This window comes from Carya illinoinensis, chromosome 9 (assembly GCF_018687715.1).
Source record: "Carya illinoinensis cultivar Pawnee chromosome 9, C.illinoinensisPawnee_v1, whole genome shotgun sequence".
Classification (NCBI taxonomy): Eukaryota; Viridiplantae; Streptophyta; class Magnoliopsida; order Fagales; family Juglandaceae; genus Carya; species Carya illinoinensis.
The window spans coordinates 3,365,206-3,381,059 of NC_056760.1; the positions used below are offsets into that span (position 1 = coordinate 3,365,206).

At 32.7% G+C, this 15,854-nt stretch overlaps 2 protein-coding genes across 3 annotated transcripts; both read right to left on the bottom strand.

Moving 5' to 3' along the window:
• Window positions 1–1,995: 1,995 nt before the first annotated feature.
• LOC122275316 (protein POLYCHOME-like) lies at window positions 1,996–5,734 on the bottom strand. 2 transcript variants are annotated; one of them, XM_043084324.1, is made up of 3 exons: window positions 5,573–5,734; window positions 4,953–5,343; window positions 1,996–2,742 (listed from the first exon to the last, which is right to left on the bottom strand). In XM_043084324.1, the coding sequence occupies exons 2-3, from the start codon at window positions 5,328–5,330 to the stop codon at window positions 2,380–2,382; spliced, it is 741 nt and encodes a 246-aa protein (XP_042940258.1). In that variant the 5' UTR covers window positions 5,331–5,343; window positions 5,573–5,734; the 3' UTR covers window positions 1,996–2,379. The 2 variants fall into 2 exon arrangements, with proteins under 2 accessions (XP_042940258.1, XP_042940259.1); XM_043084325.1 differs by lacking the exon at window positions 5,573–5,734 and adding an exon at window positions 5,390–5,562 and having other exon boundaries at window positions 4,953–5,350.
• Window positions 5,735–8,335: 2,601 nt separating this feature from the next.
• LOC122277649 (transcription factor bHLH130-like) lies at window positions 8,336–11,473 on the bottom strand. The gene is made up of 6 exons (XM_043087733.1): window positions 10,544–11,473; window positions 9,411–9,748; window positions 9,159–9,329; window positions 8,948–9,013; window positions 8,789–8,857; window positions 8,336–8,699 (listed from the first exon to the last, which is right to left on the bottom strand). The coding sequence occupies exons 1-6, from the start codon at window positions 11,046–11,048 to the stop codon at window positions 8,628–8,630; spliced, it is 1,221 nt and encodes a 406-aa protein (XP_042943667.1). The 5' UTR covers window positions 11,049–11,473; the 3' UTR covers window positions 8,336–8,627.
• Between the last annotated feature and the right edge of the window lie 4,381 nt (window positions 11,474–15,854).

A 15,854-nucleotide genomic window follows, 5' to 3' on the forward strand; every position in this document is an offset into this window, starting at 1 on the left:
GCATTAATATATGCACTAATTTATTGTGATTGGTTAAAAAATAGATTTTATTAAAAATAATATTAATTTAAATTTTAAATATAAATAAATTAATATACAACTTTATTTATATATATAAGAAAACTCTAGTCATAAATCCCGGACAAGCATGCTCAGATCCCTAAACGTACGAATTTGTATAATATATGTAGAAAATTATATCTGTTAGTTATCTTGTGGCGGTGTGGTCCTCGTGCATGCTTTTAATAGAGTACTACCTTCCCAGGGGGCCAGGAGTCGCCATCATGATATCGAGGTACAATTTGTCGGTGAGTGTAGCTAATTTTCTCATGGACCTATCTAATTGGTTGCTTAAAAATTAAATTATACAAGGACCTCAATAATTTGATAAGCATGCAGCATATGCATGCAGTTCGTCTTATATTTATTAGGCACATGGTCCTGTACGTACGTTTTATATATTAATTAAATAAATAAATAATTGGCGTGGTCCTAATTCTGTTTAACTATTAGAGGCTACTCGTACGTAGATTCATTAACAAAAATTTTATTTTTAAGCATGTTTACAGACTACTTAATTTAAATTGATATAATCTAATTTAAAAGATAAATTTTAAAATTTAAATTTTATAAAAAAAAATATTATATATATAATATTAAATACTGTACAATTTTTTTAAAAAAATAGAATCTATTATTAAAAAATAATTTTTCTTATAAATATCATATTTATTTATGTTTTAAAAAATATGTGCATTACCACACTGTAAATATCATTTATATACCTGTGTGTGCTCTACAATCGCAAAGATCGAGTTGGTGAATAATGAAATCATGATATATACGACTTCATTATCATTTTGATACCAGGCCATATACGAGACGCCCGGCCTCCTGAATAAAATAAAATAAAATAAAATAAAAAACTTCTGCCGAGTTTGCATATATTTTTTTATTATACCAATAACGTATAATTATGATTATTCTTTAATTTAAGACATGGAGCTCGTGGTCCTGATTTTAATATCTATGATAACTTCAGTGTTGCACAATTAATCGGATTACTTTTTGGATTCGCTGCTATGGCTTTTTCGGCTTTGAAATTTCAATTTCATGGACATTATTGCCGCGTTCTCTGGACTTGAAGCTGGACGAATGGTCACGTAGTGTGATTTCGCATTAATCTAGCATTTGGTATCTTGACCATCATTACTCCATCGTGAAGTCAAAATACACTTTCTCCTTATAAAAATGGTTTTTACAAAAATTATTTTTTTATAATACTTCTAATTCTTTTTAAAGAATCTCTACGAGATTTTTAAGCCTTAAATTTGGCGTCAAACCAGTATTTAGCATTACTCCTCTATAAAAACAGTAAGGGAATTAACTCCGTCGCGTATCAAGCTCTGAACATCTATGGCCACCATAGATACCCAATTCTACTACCTTTTGTTCGCCCTCTGGTTCATCACTACCCTTACTTTTTTGTCACTAGACCTCGCGCATCGATCAGGCATGTCCACTTTCCAGCAAGAATTATTGCTCTTGGTCTTTTGTTCGGTAGGATTTCAAGTTTAACTGAAGGAACCACACGTTTCACCACGTGTGCCAAGGCTTAACCTAAGATACCTGCATTCTTGATGGGCTAAAAGACCGTAGATGGAAAAACATGGTGGAGAGAGTCGAGCAAGGAAATATTGAAGTTGTGGTTTTTCATTTAAGCTGAGTTTAGAATGATCATGTTAACGAAGAAAAAATCCATGAATATATGTTTCAAACAGCTCTATTCATTCAACCGTAATTTCTCCTCACTTTGTTAATGGGAATTTCTGTGAATGATATGTTTGAACAAACTTCCGTACCACACAGCATATGTAAACGAAATTAACACATTGCGCATTACATTTTTATTTTTTTTAATGACTAAAGGGTGTCGGAGAATAAAATGTAAAACATCTAATGGTAGGAGGGTGCAAAACATATTTTTCCCAAAACTGAAGGAATAGTTTCTTCCAAATAGCAGGAAAAAACCCGACACTATATATGGAACACAATTCAAAACAATAGCTACCATTACACGTAACCATCAAAGAATGATGGAAAAAATAAACAAACGTGTTGACTAGTTCTACATGACACCAAGGTCCAAGACTTTCTGTGAAGACGTTAAGCAGCAGAACTGCTAACCAATCTTATACCGAGAACTTTCAATGGATGTCAAACTCATACAAGCAGAGAAAATATTAGATATATCTATCAAATCTACCTCAGGAGTCCCCAATATCATCAGATGATGATCAATCTCACTGCACAGGTTTCTTGCCCTTCTGTCTAACAGTTCTAGGTGCATCCACTGACTCGGTCCTCGTTGCAAAAGAATCAACGCATACACATCAAAGTACGAACTCTTTTTTCTCTCTCCACCTGCTTAGCACATGGGGTTCTCTTCAGTTTCTGCAATTCTTCCATCACCACTTTCTCAACTGTGTCGATTGAGTTCAGGAGCTTTTTCTGTGGTGTTACAAACTCTGATTCTCCAGTATTTTCATTTGCGATTCTAAGCAGAATCTTTGGCACTTTACCGACAGAACGTGTGCAAGGCTTGACACCAAAAGCTGGATTTGGAGAGATCAAAGAGAGATCGTGCTCAAGCTGAGCACTTGACAGCGGTACAGAAGGATCAGGACTCTCTATTTGTTGGCCTTCCACATCTCTCAAGCGAGCGCTTCTCCTTTCAATTGCCTAAGAGAAGAGTTTTCCAGGGTAAAGTTTGTAAGGTACCAAGGAATACTGATTAGTTAAAAAACAACACCAAACTGGGTGCTTCAAGACCTTCAAACAATTAGTGGATTTCCCTTGGTACTTGAACTACAGGCAGTAGCAAAGTCTTCATAGATACCATTGGATTTAGGTTCAAGGAAAGGACCCAAAAAAAATCAAACATGGATGATCAATGCTAAAGGGTGGCTCTCAAAGGAAAAGGGATGGCAGTACTGCCAACGGCTTGGCCAAAATAAGAAATTTGACACAGAACTTCAAATATTAAATAACTGCATAGTTAATAGATGATATAAATATTTTTTAAAAAAAACTTATAGCAAATTTCCTTAAAGCCGAGTATAGGATGTAAGAACAGGAAGGGGCTTGAGTTTGATTACCAGTGTTGACAGAAAAGAAAAGTTAACAATTCCGGACATGATTTCTCATGAAAGTATATCAATAAAAACTACTGCGCAGTATTAATACCAATTAGCATGAACAAAATTCAAATAAAAACAGAGGTTGAAAGAAATGAACTTAAAAAATTGCAAAGAGAAATGATCACCATTTTCGGCCACGACTACCATAAGATAACTATCTTAATTATGAAATGCAGGTTGTTAAAAATTCAACCAAAACAAAGGAACATAAATGCAGAAGATTAAAAAAAAACTCAACCACAACAAGTAGGACGGGTTTCATTTGGGGGGTGGGGTCGCAAATTGGAACTAGATCTCAGTTACTATACTCGGACCACTTTAACCAGAAGTCCAGGGAATATTCCCTCTTCAGAATTTCACAAGCCCAAACAATCGGAAACAGCAACATACAGACATCAGCCCAGAATTTGTCAAAAAGAGAATGAAATGGAGCCCAACTTACCTATGTGTACATTCTTACTGTTACATTTTACAAGTAAATCACCGACGGCACTTTCCCATTGTTATCTCATCAACTTTTTATTTAAAATATAAAAAGAAAATCTCTTTCAATTTATTTTTCTTTAGACGCCTAAAAAAGCAATTGATCCAAGAAATTAGCAAAAGCCAAACACTCACACAAAAACAAAAATTAAATGAAACACCGAGGAAATAAGAACCGGGACTTCTGTTGGGGGGAATTAATCATTAAACTTGCAAATAAAAAATTAAATAAGAATAAAAAAGAACTAGACGATATGAGTCATATAGGACCTTAAAAAACCAAACATTTGTTTTTATTGTGTACGTACACAATAAAAACAAAAACAAAAAACACCACCAATCAAGAGAAAAGGCGTTTAAATTGGATTTTTCAGAAGTACCACAATATCTAATAAAACCAAGAAAAAATTTAAGAATAAGAAATTTAAATACACCAGATTGCCCATAAAAGAGAAGAGAAGTAGATCAGCTCCCGGAGCCTACTATCAAAAGAATGTTGGAAGGCATATTAATGCCCATTGATGTTAAATTAGAGAAAAAGTTTTTAAGTAAAGTGCTAATTAAAGAAGTGCCCTTGAAGCGAACTACAATGAAAACAATAAAATTAAGAAAGACAACGTTAAAATTACACTCTAAAAATTAAAGGAAAATGATCATTTTACCACTATTTTATAATTATTTTACAACTCTGCATGGAATGGAAGTTAGTTTTGTAATATTAAAATTTATTTTCAATAGAATGACATGATTTTATTGATTGTTTGAAAATAAATTATAAAAGAATTGTACATGAATCATTACTCAAATTAAAATTAAGAAAGACACGTTAAACTTAAATGCCCTTGAAGAAGCCGATCAGCTCCTGAGCCACTAGAAAAAGCTTGAACGACCCACTATCAAAAGAACGTTGGAAGACAATGTTAATGCCCATTGATATTAAATTAGAGAAAAAAAATTGAAGTAAAATGCTAATTAAAGGAAAGAAATGGATGCAACAGAACTACACGACGTTAAAATTAAGAAAGGCATTCATCATAATGAACCCATCTAATATCCCTCGAAGCCAACTACACAACATTCCCCATCTAATATCCCTATTTCGTCGGCCAAAAGCTAGAAGAGTAGAAGACTCGTGCATCCAAAGAACAATCGCCAGCCCATGGAAATTAACAAAAACATCTAATTTAACCACATAACTTAGTCAAGGTTGAATCAAAGAGAGAGGGGGGAAAAAGAGTCAATAGGGTGAAAGAATAATAACTTCCTTACCCTAACAACCGCAGTGATATCACGGAGAGGAGTTCTCGGGTACCAAAAAGGTAACATACTGTTCCCGTGCATGCCCCGACCAGACCACCGGCGGGAACTCTGAGCGTTATCCCGTCCCGTAGCCTGAGACAAATTCCAGCCACGAACATTTCTCGGAGTTCCTGACCTGCCTCTTCCGAGCCCACCACTTCGCGTCGCACCCAAAGCCGTCCGTCCACGAGACACTGGAGTTGTAACAGTACTCACACGCATGATCGGTGATTCGAACAAGCTCGGACTCATTCTCTGGTCGTCTAGAAGAAATCCAACACCGGCTGTTCGCCTTAGAGCAAACAACTCCGGGACGAGCCTCGAGATTCTGTCCCTCGATTCCAGCATTGTTGCTATTCAACTGAAAGACGGAAAAAAGCACACGCACTAATAATTAGACCAAAAAGTTCGAAGGAGGCATCAAATAGAAAATAACAGACGCTCACTTTCCAGGAAGATAATATTTTCGAAGGAAAGTTACAGGTTTGTATCCGGACTCGGATATCGTTCGCCAAAGAAAATGAAATTGAGATTGAGCCAGCGACCCAATTTCAGGAGACAGGGATGGGATTAGAGAAGTGACATTTTACCTTGATCGCGCGAGGGACTAAGCGGGGTTTGGGTCTTTCTTCTTGACGGCATAGGAATTTTGGGGGCGGGGGGGAGTAGAGGAAGAAGAGCAAAGAAGCAGTTCGAGTGATCAGGGAGCCGAAATTGGCAAAATTTTTCGAATTGAAAAATGGGCGGTATCATAGAAATGACTCGCTTGGGGAAAATTTTGTTCACACGTGTCAGTTGACCGGTTCAAATTTCCGGAGTTGGTTCCGTCTAGGAAAATGTTTTTAACTCGAATTGGCAATATTGGCCGCCTTGAATTGGGCTAAAAGGGTAGCGTTTGGGGTCCATCTGTGTTGGGCTTCTATTGGAGTTAAGCCATGCTTGACCTTTTCTATTTTACACCTAATAACAGAAAACAACAACATTTTCTGTTTAAATGGAAAAAGGGCTTTTTATGTACTTCCCTTTTTTAAGAATTATGTAGAGCCCAGCAATGGTGGAGGCCTATGTCTAATTCTGAACCCCAGCATGACTCTCTAATGTATAATTGGATAAATATATTTGTGATATTTTATCGTAAATAATATTTATAGTTATAAAATATATAAACATCATGTATTTTTCTAAAAAAATAAATAAATAAATATATAATTACATAAAAAATTAATTTTTTAATAATAAATTTAACTCTTTTTTAAAAAAAATACATTGCGTTCGCATAACTTCTGATTATATTTATTTAGATGATATCATGGAGAATTTTAGCTGCTGACATGTCAAATTAAAAAGAAATAAAATTTTAAATTTTAAACTTAGTTTACAAGTCAATCAGGTGATACCAATTAAATTATTGTTCGTCTTAAAAGCAATAGTTAATATCTCCATGGAAAATAGGTTCTCTCTATGAGCAAACTCCTGAGCATAATAACAAGTAGCCATCAGAGATACAGGGCCCCCAGGCAGATTCAGTGATTCACCCCGATGGCGAGGAGGAAATGCCTGTTCGAAATAACACATTCAACTAGGAAAATCTTGTGTCGTAAACGGCAGAACAAAACAATTTGAGATCCTGCCTTGTTTGACCTGCACTGCCTCGCGACCCGTCCCCACATGTCCGTCCCCTGCAACCTAATTTTGGTAATCGATAAGATAGTTCTTTCCTTTCTTGAAAAGCATGAAAACAAAAAAAAAAAAAAAAAAATAAAAAACAAGGAAACTCCTCGGGTCAAATGATTTACGTCCTGTTTAGATTTAAAATTAATTTTAAATTATCTTATCTCATTTTATTTTATTATTATAATTTTTACGATTTTTTACATAAAATATAATAAATAATTTAACTTTTTTAAATCTCAAAATAATAATAATTTTAAAAAATAATATTTTAACAATATTTTATTTAATTTTTATCTAAAATTATTTCATCTCACTATCTAAACTATAACTTAATTTTGCTTGCTTTCAATGTCATGTTCTCGCAAAATAAAATAAAAAAAGATCGAGATAAGGATTCCACTTGTATATGGACAAAGGAAGAAAGTTCATCCAAGCAGTTTGGGCTAAAAGTATTTGCTTTCTCGGTGATAGTTGACTTGTCTCAATAATTGGCTCCCCAATAATGCATTGCTATCAACATAAAATAAAAAAAAAAATTAAAAAAATTAAAAAACAAAAAAAAAAACAAACGAACGAACGAAGGAACGAACAAACCTACCCTCAATGAAGAGTGTTGTCTCACTTCAAAATAGAGCACAACATGATAGAGTACACAACAGAAAAGGTTGTGAAATTTTTGGATGAAATTCATCCCAACCACTCCTATAAGAAGAGAATGAAATTTTTAATAAAAAAAAGGTGAATCGTCTAGATAATTACTTTCTCAAGATAGCTCGAAAATCTATGTATCTACTTCTTTCCTTATATATATAAGAGTATTTTCATTTGGTTCCTAATCTCCTTTTCCTTTATAATTTGAATATTAGTTTACAATTTTGACTAAAGTCGCCCCTACATCCTAATTCCTATTTTAGGAAAAATTAAGGAATGAACAATGATTCTCCAAATATTCATCCCCTAAATTACTTTTATCAATATTTTATTCATTTCAATTAAATTAATTCTTTTTTCAATCATCTACACTTTCTATCATACTCATATTTATTATAATTTTAAATAATAGTTTTAAAAATAATTTAAATAACTACAAAAATATAAAAAAATTAATTAATTTTAAAAATATTATCATACCTGCAAAAAAATAATTTAAATTTTTGTTTAAAATATTCACTAAAGTAATAGTTTAAAACATAAAAAATATTAAATAGTTAAATTTGTAAATAGAAGTGAGAAAAAAGTAATAAATAAATAATATAAAAATATCATTTTAATAGAATAGAGAAATGATAATGAATATGATATATGAAGTTTTGAAAGATGGAAAAAGTTTAGGAAATGTAGTTTTTAATTAAATTATAAGAAATTTTGCAGGAAATTAAATGTGAATGCTCTAAAGAGTGGTTTAGATAGTGAATTTAGTTGAGATGAAAGTTAAAAATTAAATAAAATATTACTTTTTTAAGATTATTATTATTTTATGATATGGAAAATGTGAATTACTTATTATATTTAGTGTATAAATTTAAAAAATTTGTAATAATAAGATATAAAGAGTTGTATTTAAAGGGATCTAATTCAATTAATGTGAACAACAAAGCGGTCCCCAAATGACAAAGTTTCTAAACTTTTTTGAGGGTTTGGAAGGCCAACTTATCACTCTGCCAGAACCGACAAGAAAATTATTCAAAAGAAGCAGCAGCTCATCGATCACATAAATCGAGGATTCCACTATTTGAACAACACGACCTATACAATTGATCCTCTCTTTTATTTCATGTATCGTGTGACTAGAAGCCCAGTTAGACTACGCTACCTGAATTCTTGTGGTGAAAACAGAAAAACCAACTTTCTATGTCACAGCAACTCTAAAAGATAATATCTTAAGCTACTTCCACTTATTGCTCAGCCATAAATAATATCTGGTTTCTATCCAATTCTCCGTTTCTCTCTTATCTTCTCTACAGCAGCAAGTTAAGCAATTTGATTTGAGACTGGATTCTGCATGCTTAAACACTTGCAGTTGGCTCGATTTTCACTTAGAGTCTGCACAAGTACACAAATTCTTGAGTGGATGATGAATACTACATGGCAAGATGTAAGGAACTTGAAAAGTTCAAATTTACTTTTGATACCTTGAACTGTTCCTGAAGGTCTTTGATGTAATCGACAGCCAAGTCCAACATGTCTGCCGTGTTCGTTTGCTGCCAAGAATAAACATAAATATCTTGAATCTTTCAGATAGAGAGGTAGACAATGGTTTCAGGCTAAATTATTAGACCGAAATGTACTACCTTGTCCATGTTAGGGACGAGCTCCTGTAGTTTCCTCATTCTTTCGCTAATCCGGGTTCTTCTAACCTGAAAGTAATTTACCCATATAATCACGCTTACTACAGCTGAAGAAGTCATGTGTTCACCAATTAAATCAACAGAAATGCATGTTGCATAAAATATATCAATAATTAAAATTGTCAATTGCTAAGGTAATGGAGATAAACTTTACCCTTTCTGCAATGCTTCGAGGATGAGTGGCACAGCCACGCTTAGCTCTAATTTTACAAGGAACAGAATCTTGGAATTGCAGGAACTTTTCCATGGCAACAATCTCTGAAGAATTCTTTGGCAAACTTAAGTGGTGGGATAATATATGAACCCGAGTTCCAAGTCCTCCATTCTAAATATAGACAAAAATCAGACTATACCACACAAGCAATAAGATTTGGAGAAAACCAAACCCAAAAGGCAAATTTGATACCTGAGCATCAGAAAAGAGTTTCCCATCATCATCTTGTTCTCTTTTCATGGCAGAAAAATTGTCTGTGAGATGAGATGGATCATTCCAAGAACCATATGGGAACCCAAGGCCGTAAAATCGAGCATCATCATTTCCATTTCCAAGTTTTCCATCACGGGGACTATTTGGCCCAACAGCATCAGTCCCCAGTTCAGAGATCTGCGACAACATTCCTAGGGAAGAAGGAAGTCTCGAAGAGAAACTAATTTGACTCTTCAATCCATTTGTAGACGGACTTACATCTCCACTAGTACCATTCACTTCACCGTAGTTTCCAGGATCTTTCATGGAGGCATAGCCTGCATGCAATTTACGGAGAGATCGTTATGTAAGTAACTCATTCTAGTGTCTGATCATGACAAAATCTGTTTGTCACAGCTCAGTTGTTTGAAATGATTATCCACCGACAACATTTTATCATTTTGACAAGTGATTATACCCCCAACAACATGAGCATTTAAATGAGATCTTTAAAAATTTATCTGCAATTAAGTCCCAAAATATTCTCATTAAACACAATTCCTCAACTTTGTTTAGTTGCTGAGGAAATGGAGGAAAAGGACAGGAGCATAAATGTCCCGAACTATTATGATACTCAGGTTGAACCCAGGGAAATAAAAGTCTCACTGCCAAATATAAACGCTATCCTGGCACAGTTTAATTCACTTGTAGGGAAAACTCATACTTCCCTACATTTTCTTGGCAACTTAGGGACCAACAAAAAAGTAGAGTTCACTAACGAGTTTATAAAACCCATTAGGTAAAAATTGTTCAGACCACTCCTTTTTTATTCCTGATAACGATATTTTCCACAAATCGCATTGCAGGTGACTCTCATAATGCCAAGAAATCTAAAGTACTGCATCCCAGCTACTAATCGTGAGAGAATTGTTTCAGAGAAGAATTTTCTTCTTTTCCTCGTTTCCTTTCTGCTAACTCAATCGACACACAACTTCTCAGATCAGTTCCCTATCATAAATCTAATATAAAGATGTTAAGTTTTTCAGCTATAGCCAGCTCTATATACAATTTAAAAGCAATAATTAATTTTCAAATCGTCCTAATAACATGTTCAATGAGAACAAGCACAATACCATTTGGGATAGAAATCTGGGAGAAAAGCCCAGCAGGCGAGCTGCTCTGCCTGACAATATTGGAGTTAACTGCTTTCGTTTGAACGTGGCCATCCATTGCCATTGAACCCACCAACCCGTATGCGCCATCCATGGCAGAAGAAGTTGTCGCAGTCGTGCTATATCTAGGATAATGGGGAGGCAGACCCCCAGAATAGCCCTGCTGAGAGCTCACACGGTTCGCAGCCGCCTCGGTCGCCGCCAACACCGGAGGCTTATCCTCAAAATCTTGGAAACTCGGAGAAGTTGAATTTGCGCCGCCACCGTAATTCAGAAATCTTGAAATTAATCTCTCCGAATCAGAGCCCTCCGTGAAATTGCCCTTGTTGGCACCGGAACCAACACACTCCTCGGTGAAATTGGACAGAAGCGAGCTGGGGGCAGAGCGAAACCGCAATAACCCAGAATTCGTTTGGTGATTATCGTGTTGCTGGAGTTGATAACTGTGCTGGGAATTTGATTCCATGGAACACACGCCTCTGTTTCGCTTTGTTCTATTTTTTTTTTTCAAAGCCTTGGAGAGTGGACCAAAACTCAAGGCTCATGGCACCGTCTGGTGTCGGGGAACTATTATACAAATCGCTCACAACTTTAACCAGAAAATTCTGGGGAATTTTTCTTTCACTTTCTTGGGAAAATTTCAGCTTGATTTCTAAGCAGACTCGGATAAGATCTTGAGGAGGAAGCAACCGACGGTAAAAGCTTAACGAAAGCATAAGCTACTGGGACTGGTAAACCAACAAAAAACAAAAACAAAAACGGCAAAACTTAGCCAGGAGACAATGATGGGCCGTAAATAGATGGAATCTTGAGGTCTGTATTGAAGATAGAGAATAGAGATCTAAGTGAAAAGACAACTGATAGAGTGGGAGAGAGGGAGAGAGCGTGTATTTGTGAAGAGAAATGATTTATGCAGTCGGGAAACGCAGTCGGCGTGCAGTCGGCTGTAAAAAAAAAATTAATACAGGACCTACATGAAAAAAAAAAATTATTTTTATAACTTTTTATAATTCATGCAGGTCCCCTTGAATATAAAATAATTTTTTTATAATTTTTTTTTATTCATTCCGTACAGCCGACTGCACGCCGACTGCGTTTCCCGACTGCGTGTAGCAAAGCCCATTTGTGAAAGCAAAAGAAGAGAGAGGGGATGAACTGCAGCCTTAGATTTGCTTTTCAAAGCACTGAAAGCAAGGAAGATCTCGAGTTGCCCAGAGAGAGAGTGGAGGTTGTGGGGGTGTAGTTGACGGCAGAGAGCGAGAGAGAGAGAGAGAAGAGGCGGTGTTTTTCTATTTTTATCTTCTCGTTCGTGTGCGAGTGCAGCCAACGAGGAAGTACAGAAAGCCATCAATCTAGTATCTCCACGAACTCCACCTTGTATTGGAACAAAAATCAAAGGAAGATATTTTAGCCATTAAAATTAAAGTGATTTTACGTGATTAAAATAAATTAATAAATCACATGAAAGTATATATATTTATTATATTATTTTTATATAATTTCTTTATAACAAATAAAAACATGCATCCCCTTTTTTTTCTCACAAATTACCTTCTTAACTATTGAAATACTGAAACACTATTTATCTATCATCTCATTTGGTTACATATATAATATGAAATGAAAGTTTTAAAAAATATTATTAAAGTATAATTTTTAAATATTAATTTTATTTTAAATTTTGTAAAAATTGAATAATTTTTTTATTTTTTTAAAATTTTTAAAAAATTATAATAATTAAATGAGATAGTTTGTAAAAACAAATCAAGCTTAAGATTCTTCACTATGTTTCTTGACAATTTTTTTGTTAAAAAATGAATTATTATAATTTTATTCTCTAATTTAGATTTTATTTTGTAAAGTGCGGATAAAAGCCACAGAAAATCAGCGCCGGCGGTCTTACATATATACAGCTAACAGCGCAATATTACCATAGTTTTCTTAATAATTAGGATATACGAAATTTATAATATAATGATTGATCTAAAATTTTTCATAGTACACGTGGTCATTTTAAAAATATCTTGATCGAATATTTTTTTTAATTATTTTTCCCAATTATTCAACAAATATTTGAGAATAAAAATGATGATCATATGATAACTTTATGACAAGAAAGAAGAAAGATTTCAATCTAACTCCTTAATTTATTTCTAGTATGTGCAATGAAAATGTTTATTAAAGCACACATAATAAAGTATTTAAATGATATAATTTAATTTTAAAAAATAAATTTTAAAATTTAAATTATTACAAAAAATAATCTTACAATTTAAATGATATTAGTGATATACTCTATATTCCATCTTAAAAATAAAATAACTCAGATATGATTATGAGTGTGGCAAAATTGTCACCAAGAGAAATAATTGAGTGATGCAAAATTTGTAGTTTTAGTGTTATAAAGATAATTTGAGTTTAAAATTTTTTTCACGAAAGTCTTAAACTATACATATTTATCTAATCAATGTGTGATTTATAATTTGTTATTTTTATCAATTTATCTTATGTATGTTTAAATAAAATGATAAAAATAATAAATGACATGTTGATTAGATGAATATACATAATTAATGCTTATTTTTAGAATTTTCTTTGAATATATATATATATGTACACATACAAGGAATACAATAAATCATTAACGAATCATAACTACAACTAACCAGGATTTTTTCGGCATACTTCTAATTAACAGTCTGACACTCGATAAAGATTAAAATAAATACAAAAGACCTTTAAAATTGCATGGATGAATTCTAAAGTTCAGAAGTTAAACGAGATATTACCATATTATGTGGACAGTTTTTTAGTGCATAAAGAATAGTGCCCCAATGCCATCTTTTTAGGTCCCACTCGACGGATAAGGCATAACTGCCCAAAGAAAAGTCACAGGGAGTGCCGGAGTGGCGGTAATATCACGGATATGCTTTCACGTCACGGTGAGTCGCATGAGCACCAGATTCACGTCGAATCCGATTCTTCTGCTCGTCGTTTTCACTTTTTTTTTTTTTTCCCGCAGAACGCAACGCCCGCACGCACCCATCCTCAGAAGCGCCGTCTTTCGATCAGTGGAAATAATCGGCATAATGCGTCACTCCGTCCTGTCTCTCTCACTCTCTCTCTCTCTCTCTCTCTCTTCGCTTCAAATTGTTGAAGCTTTTAAAAGCCTGGAATCATCTACGACATTATTAAGGGATAAAAGCCAAATATCTCAAAAGAAAAAAAAAAAATAATAATAATTGTGTAACTTAACTCATTTCAATTTTTTTTATCTTATTATTATAAATTTTTTAAATTTTTATATAAAACTATTTCAACTCAGAACATTGGCATTGGCTTCATCAAAAACCAAATCAAATACATAAAATGATGAATCTGTATAAATTACAGTTACATTGGTCTCATGAAAAATGAAAAGTTTTGAGCTACAGGATTTCTATATTTTTCTTCAAATTTGAAAGGTTACTATACACTCATCAACCGATTATTTTATTACATTTTAATTCTCAACCGATTATTTAATCTGAATGTTAGCTATATTAAGATATATATATTGATGGTCCGGTTAATTTTCACTCAAATTAAATTATTGATGTAAATATGGTTGGTGTAATTGCAAAATATGAAAAAATAAATAAAAATATTATTATGAAAAAAATAATATTATATTATTATTTTGATGAATTTAATGGCTAATCCAATATGAGATTATAGATAGAAATGTTTGAATTTATGGAAAACTTGTACTTTTCATCAAATTTTAAAGATAACTTTGATAAAGCCAATGTCAATGCTCTCATTTCATCTTATTATTACAACTTTTTCAAATTCTTATATAAAATATAATAAATAATTTAACTTTTTCAAATATTGATTCAATTTTTTTAAATTTCAAAATAATAATAATAATAATAATAATAATAATAATAATTTATTTAATTTTTATCTTTTATCTAAAATTATTTTATCTTATTTCATTTCATCTCATATCATCTCTGAATCTAAAACACACCTACATGTGATTGCTAAATTTTAGCAAGATATTATGACACTCTAGAGGAATAATACATTTGAGCATAAGTAATGTTGTCGACAAATCAGATATTCCACAAGACATCGGTTCCTCTTGTTACATTGACCAACCTCTTTTTAATTAAAAAATAATAATAGTAGGATTGGTTTCATATATATTTGGAATAATTTTCGGTTGATAAGATATGCTCTGTACATTATTGACCAAGGTTTAAAATTCTTATATTGATAATTGACGTTCTCCTCCTCCAAAGAAACGTTTTTTTATTAAGGTAATGCTAGATATAATTATAAAGTATACAAATTTTATATATTTCATTTGAAAGAGGGTATGGTTCATTATTAAAAGATTAATTCTTTCATATAAGTCTCATATTCATCTACTTTTTTAAAATAAATACATATGAGTGGTGCATCTTAAAATTATAAATATCATTTTTTTTTAATTATCCAAAATTCTCTTGGTTCTCAATGAACTGATTAGTTTGCGGGGAACCGAATCAAATTGGTCCTTAAAAGTAAGAACATGGAAGCAGACACGATTATAAAAGATTCTCTTGATTCCACAATAATGATAAGGAAGATCAACTCATCCATTTAACAGTAATCTACTCAAAGTAATTGAGGATCTTCGCAAAGTTAAAATTGGATGGAATCAACTCTCAGTGTCAAGATCTAGTCTTGACTTTTCATCTTATTTACTATGAAGATATACATTCCTTTTCATCATAGATTTTATAATCGCTATAATTTAAAATGTATCATATCATCGAGCATGAATAGAAATGATAGGACTTAAGATAAAGAATAATATTGCTCATTTAGAATAAGATTATGAATTTATGTCAAAATTATAAAAAAATGATAATTGCAGTCGTAAGTATGTAAGCGTTGTGTAATTATTTTTAAAAAAATTAATAAATACAGAATCTATATAAATTTTTTAATAATAAACCATATTATTTTTCAAAGTGATTGCACGACGCTTGCGCATTCATATAGCATTACTAAAATACATATTCGTCCAACAAATCAAAATTCAATAAAAGTAATCTAGATTAAGACTATTTCCTTAAGTTTTGAGATTAATCTATATATTAAAGTTGAATTAAGTCATAGACTGTATAAAGTTGTATATATTGTGGTCCCTTCATTGCACCCGTGGAGCTCGTGATAAAGGGAGAAAGTAAACCAAAAAGAGTGAATAAAAATTGATGGTGAGAGATACAAGACAATG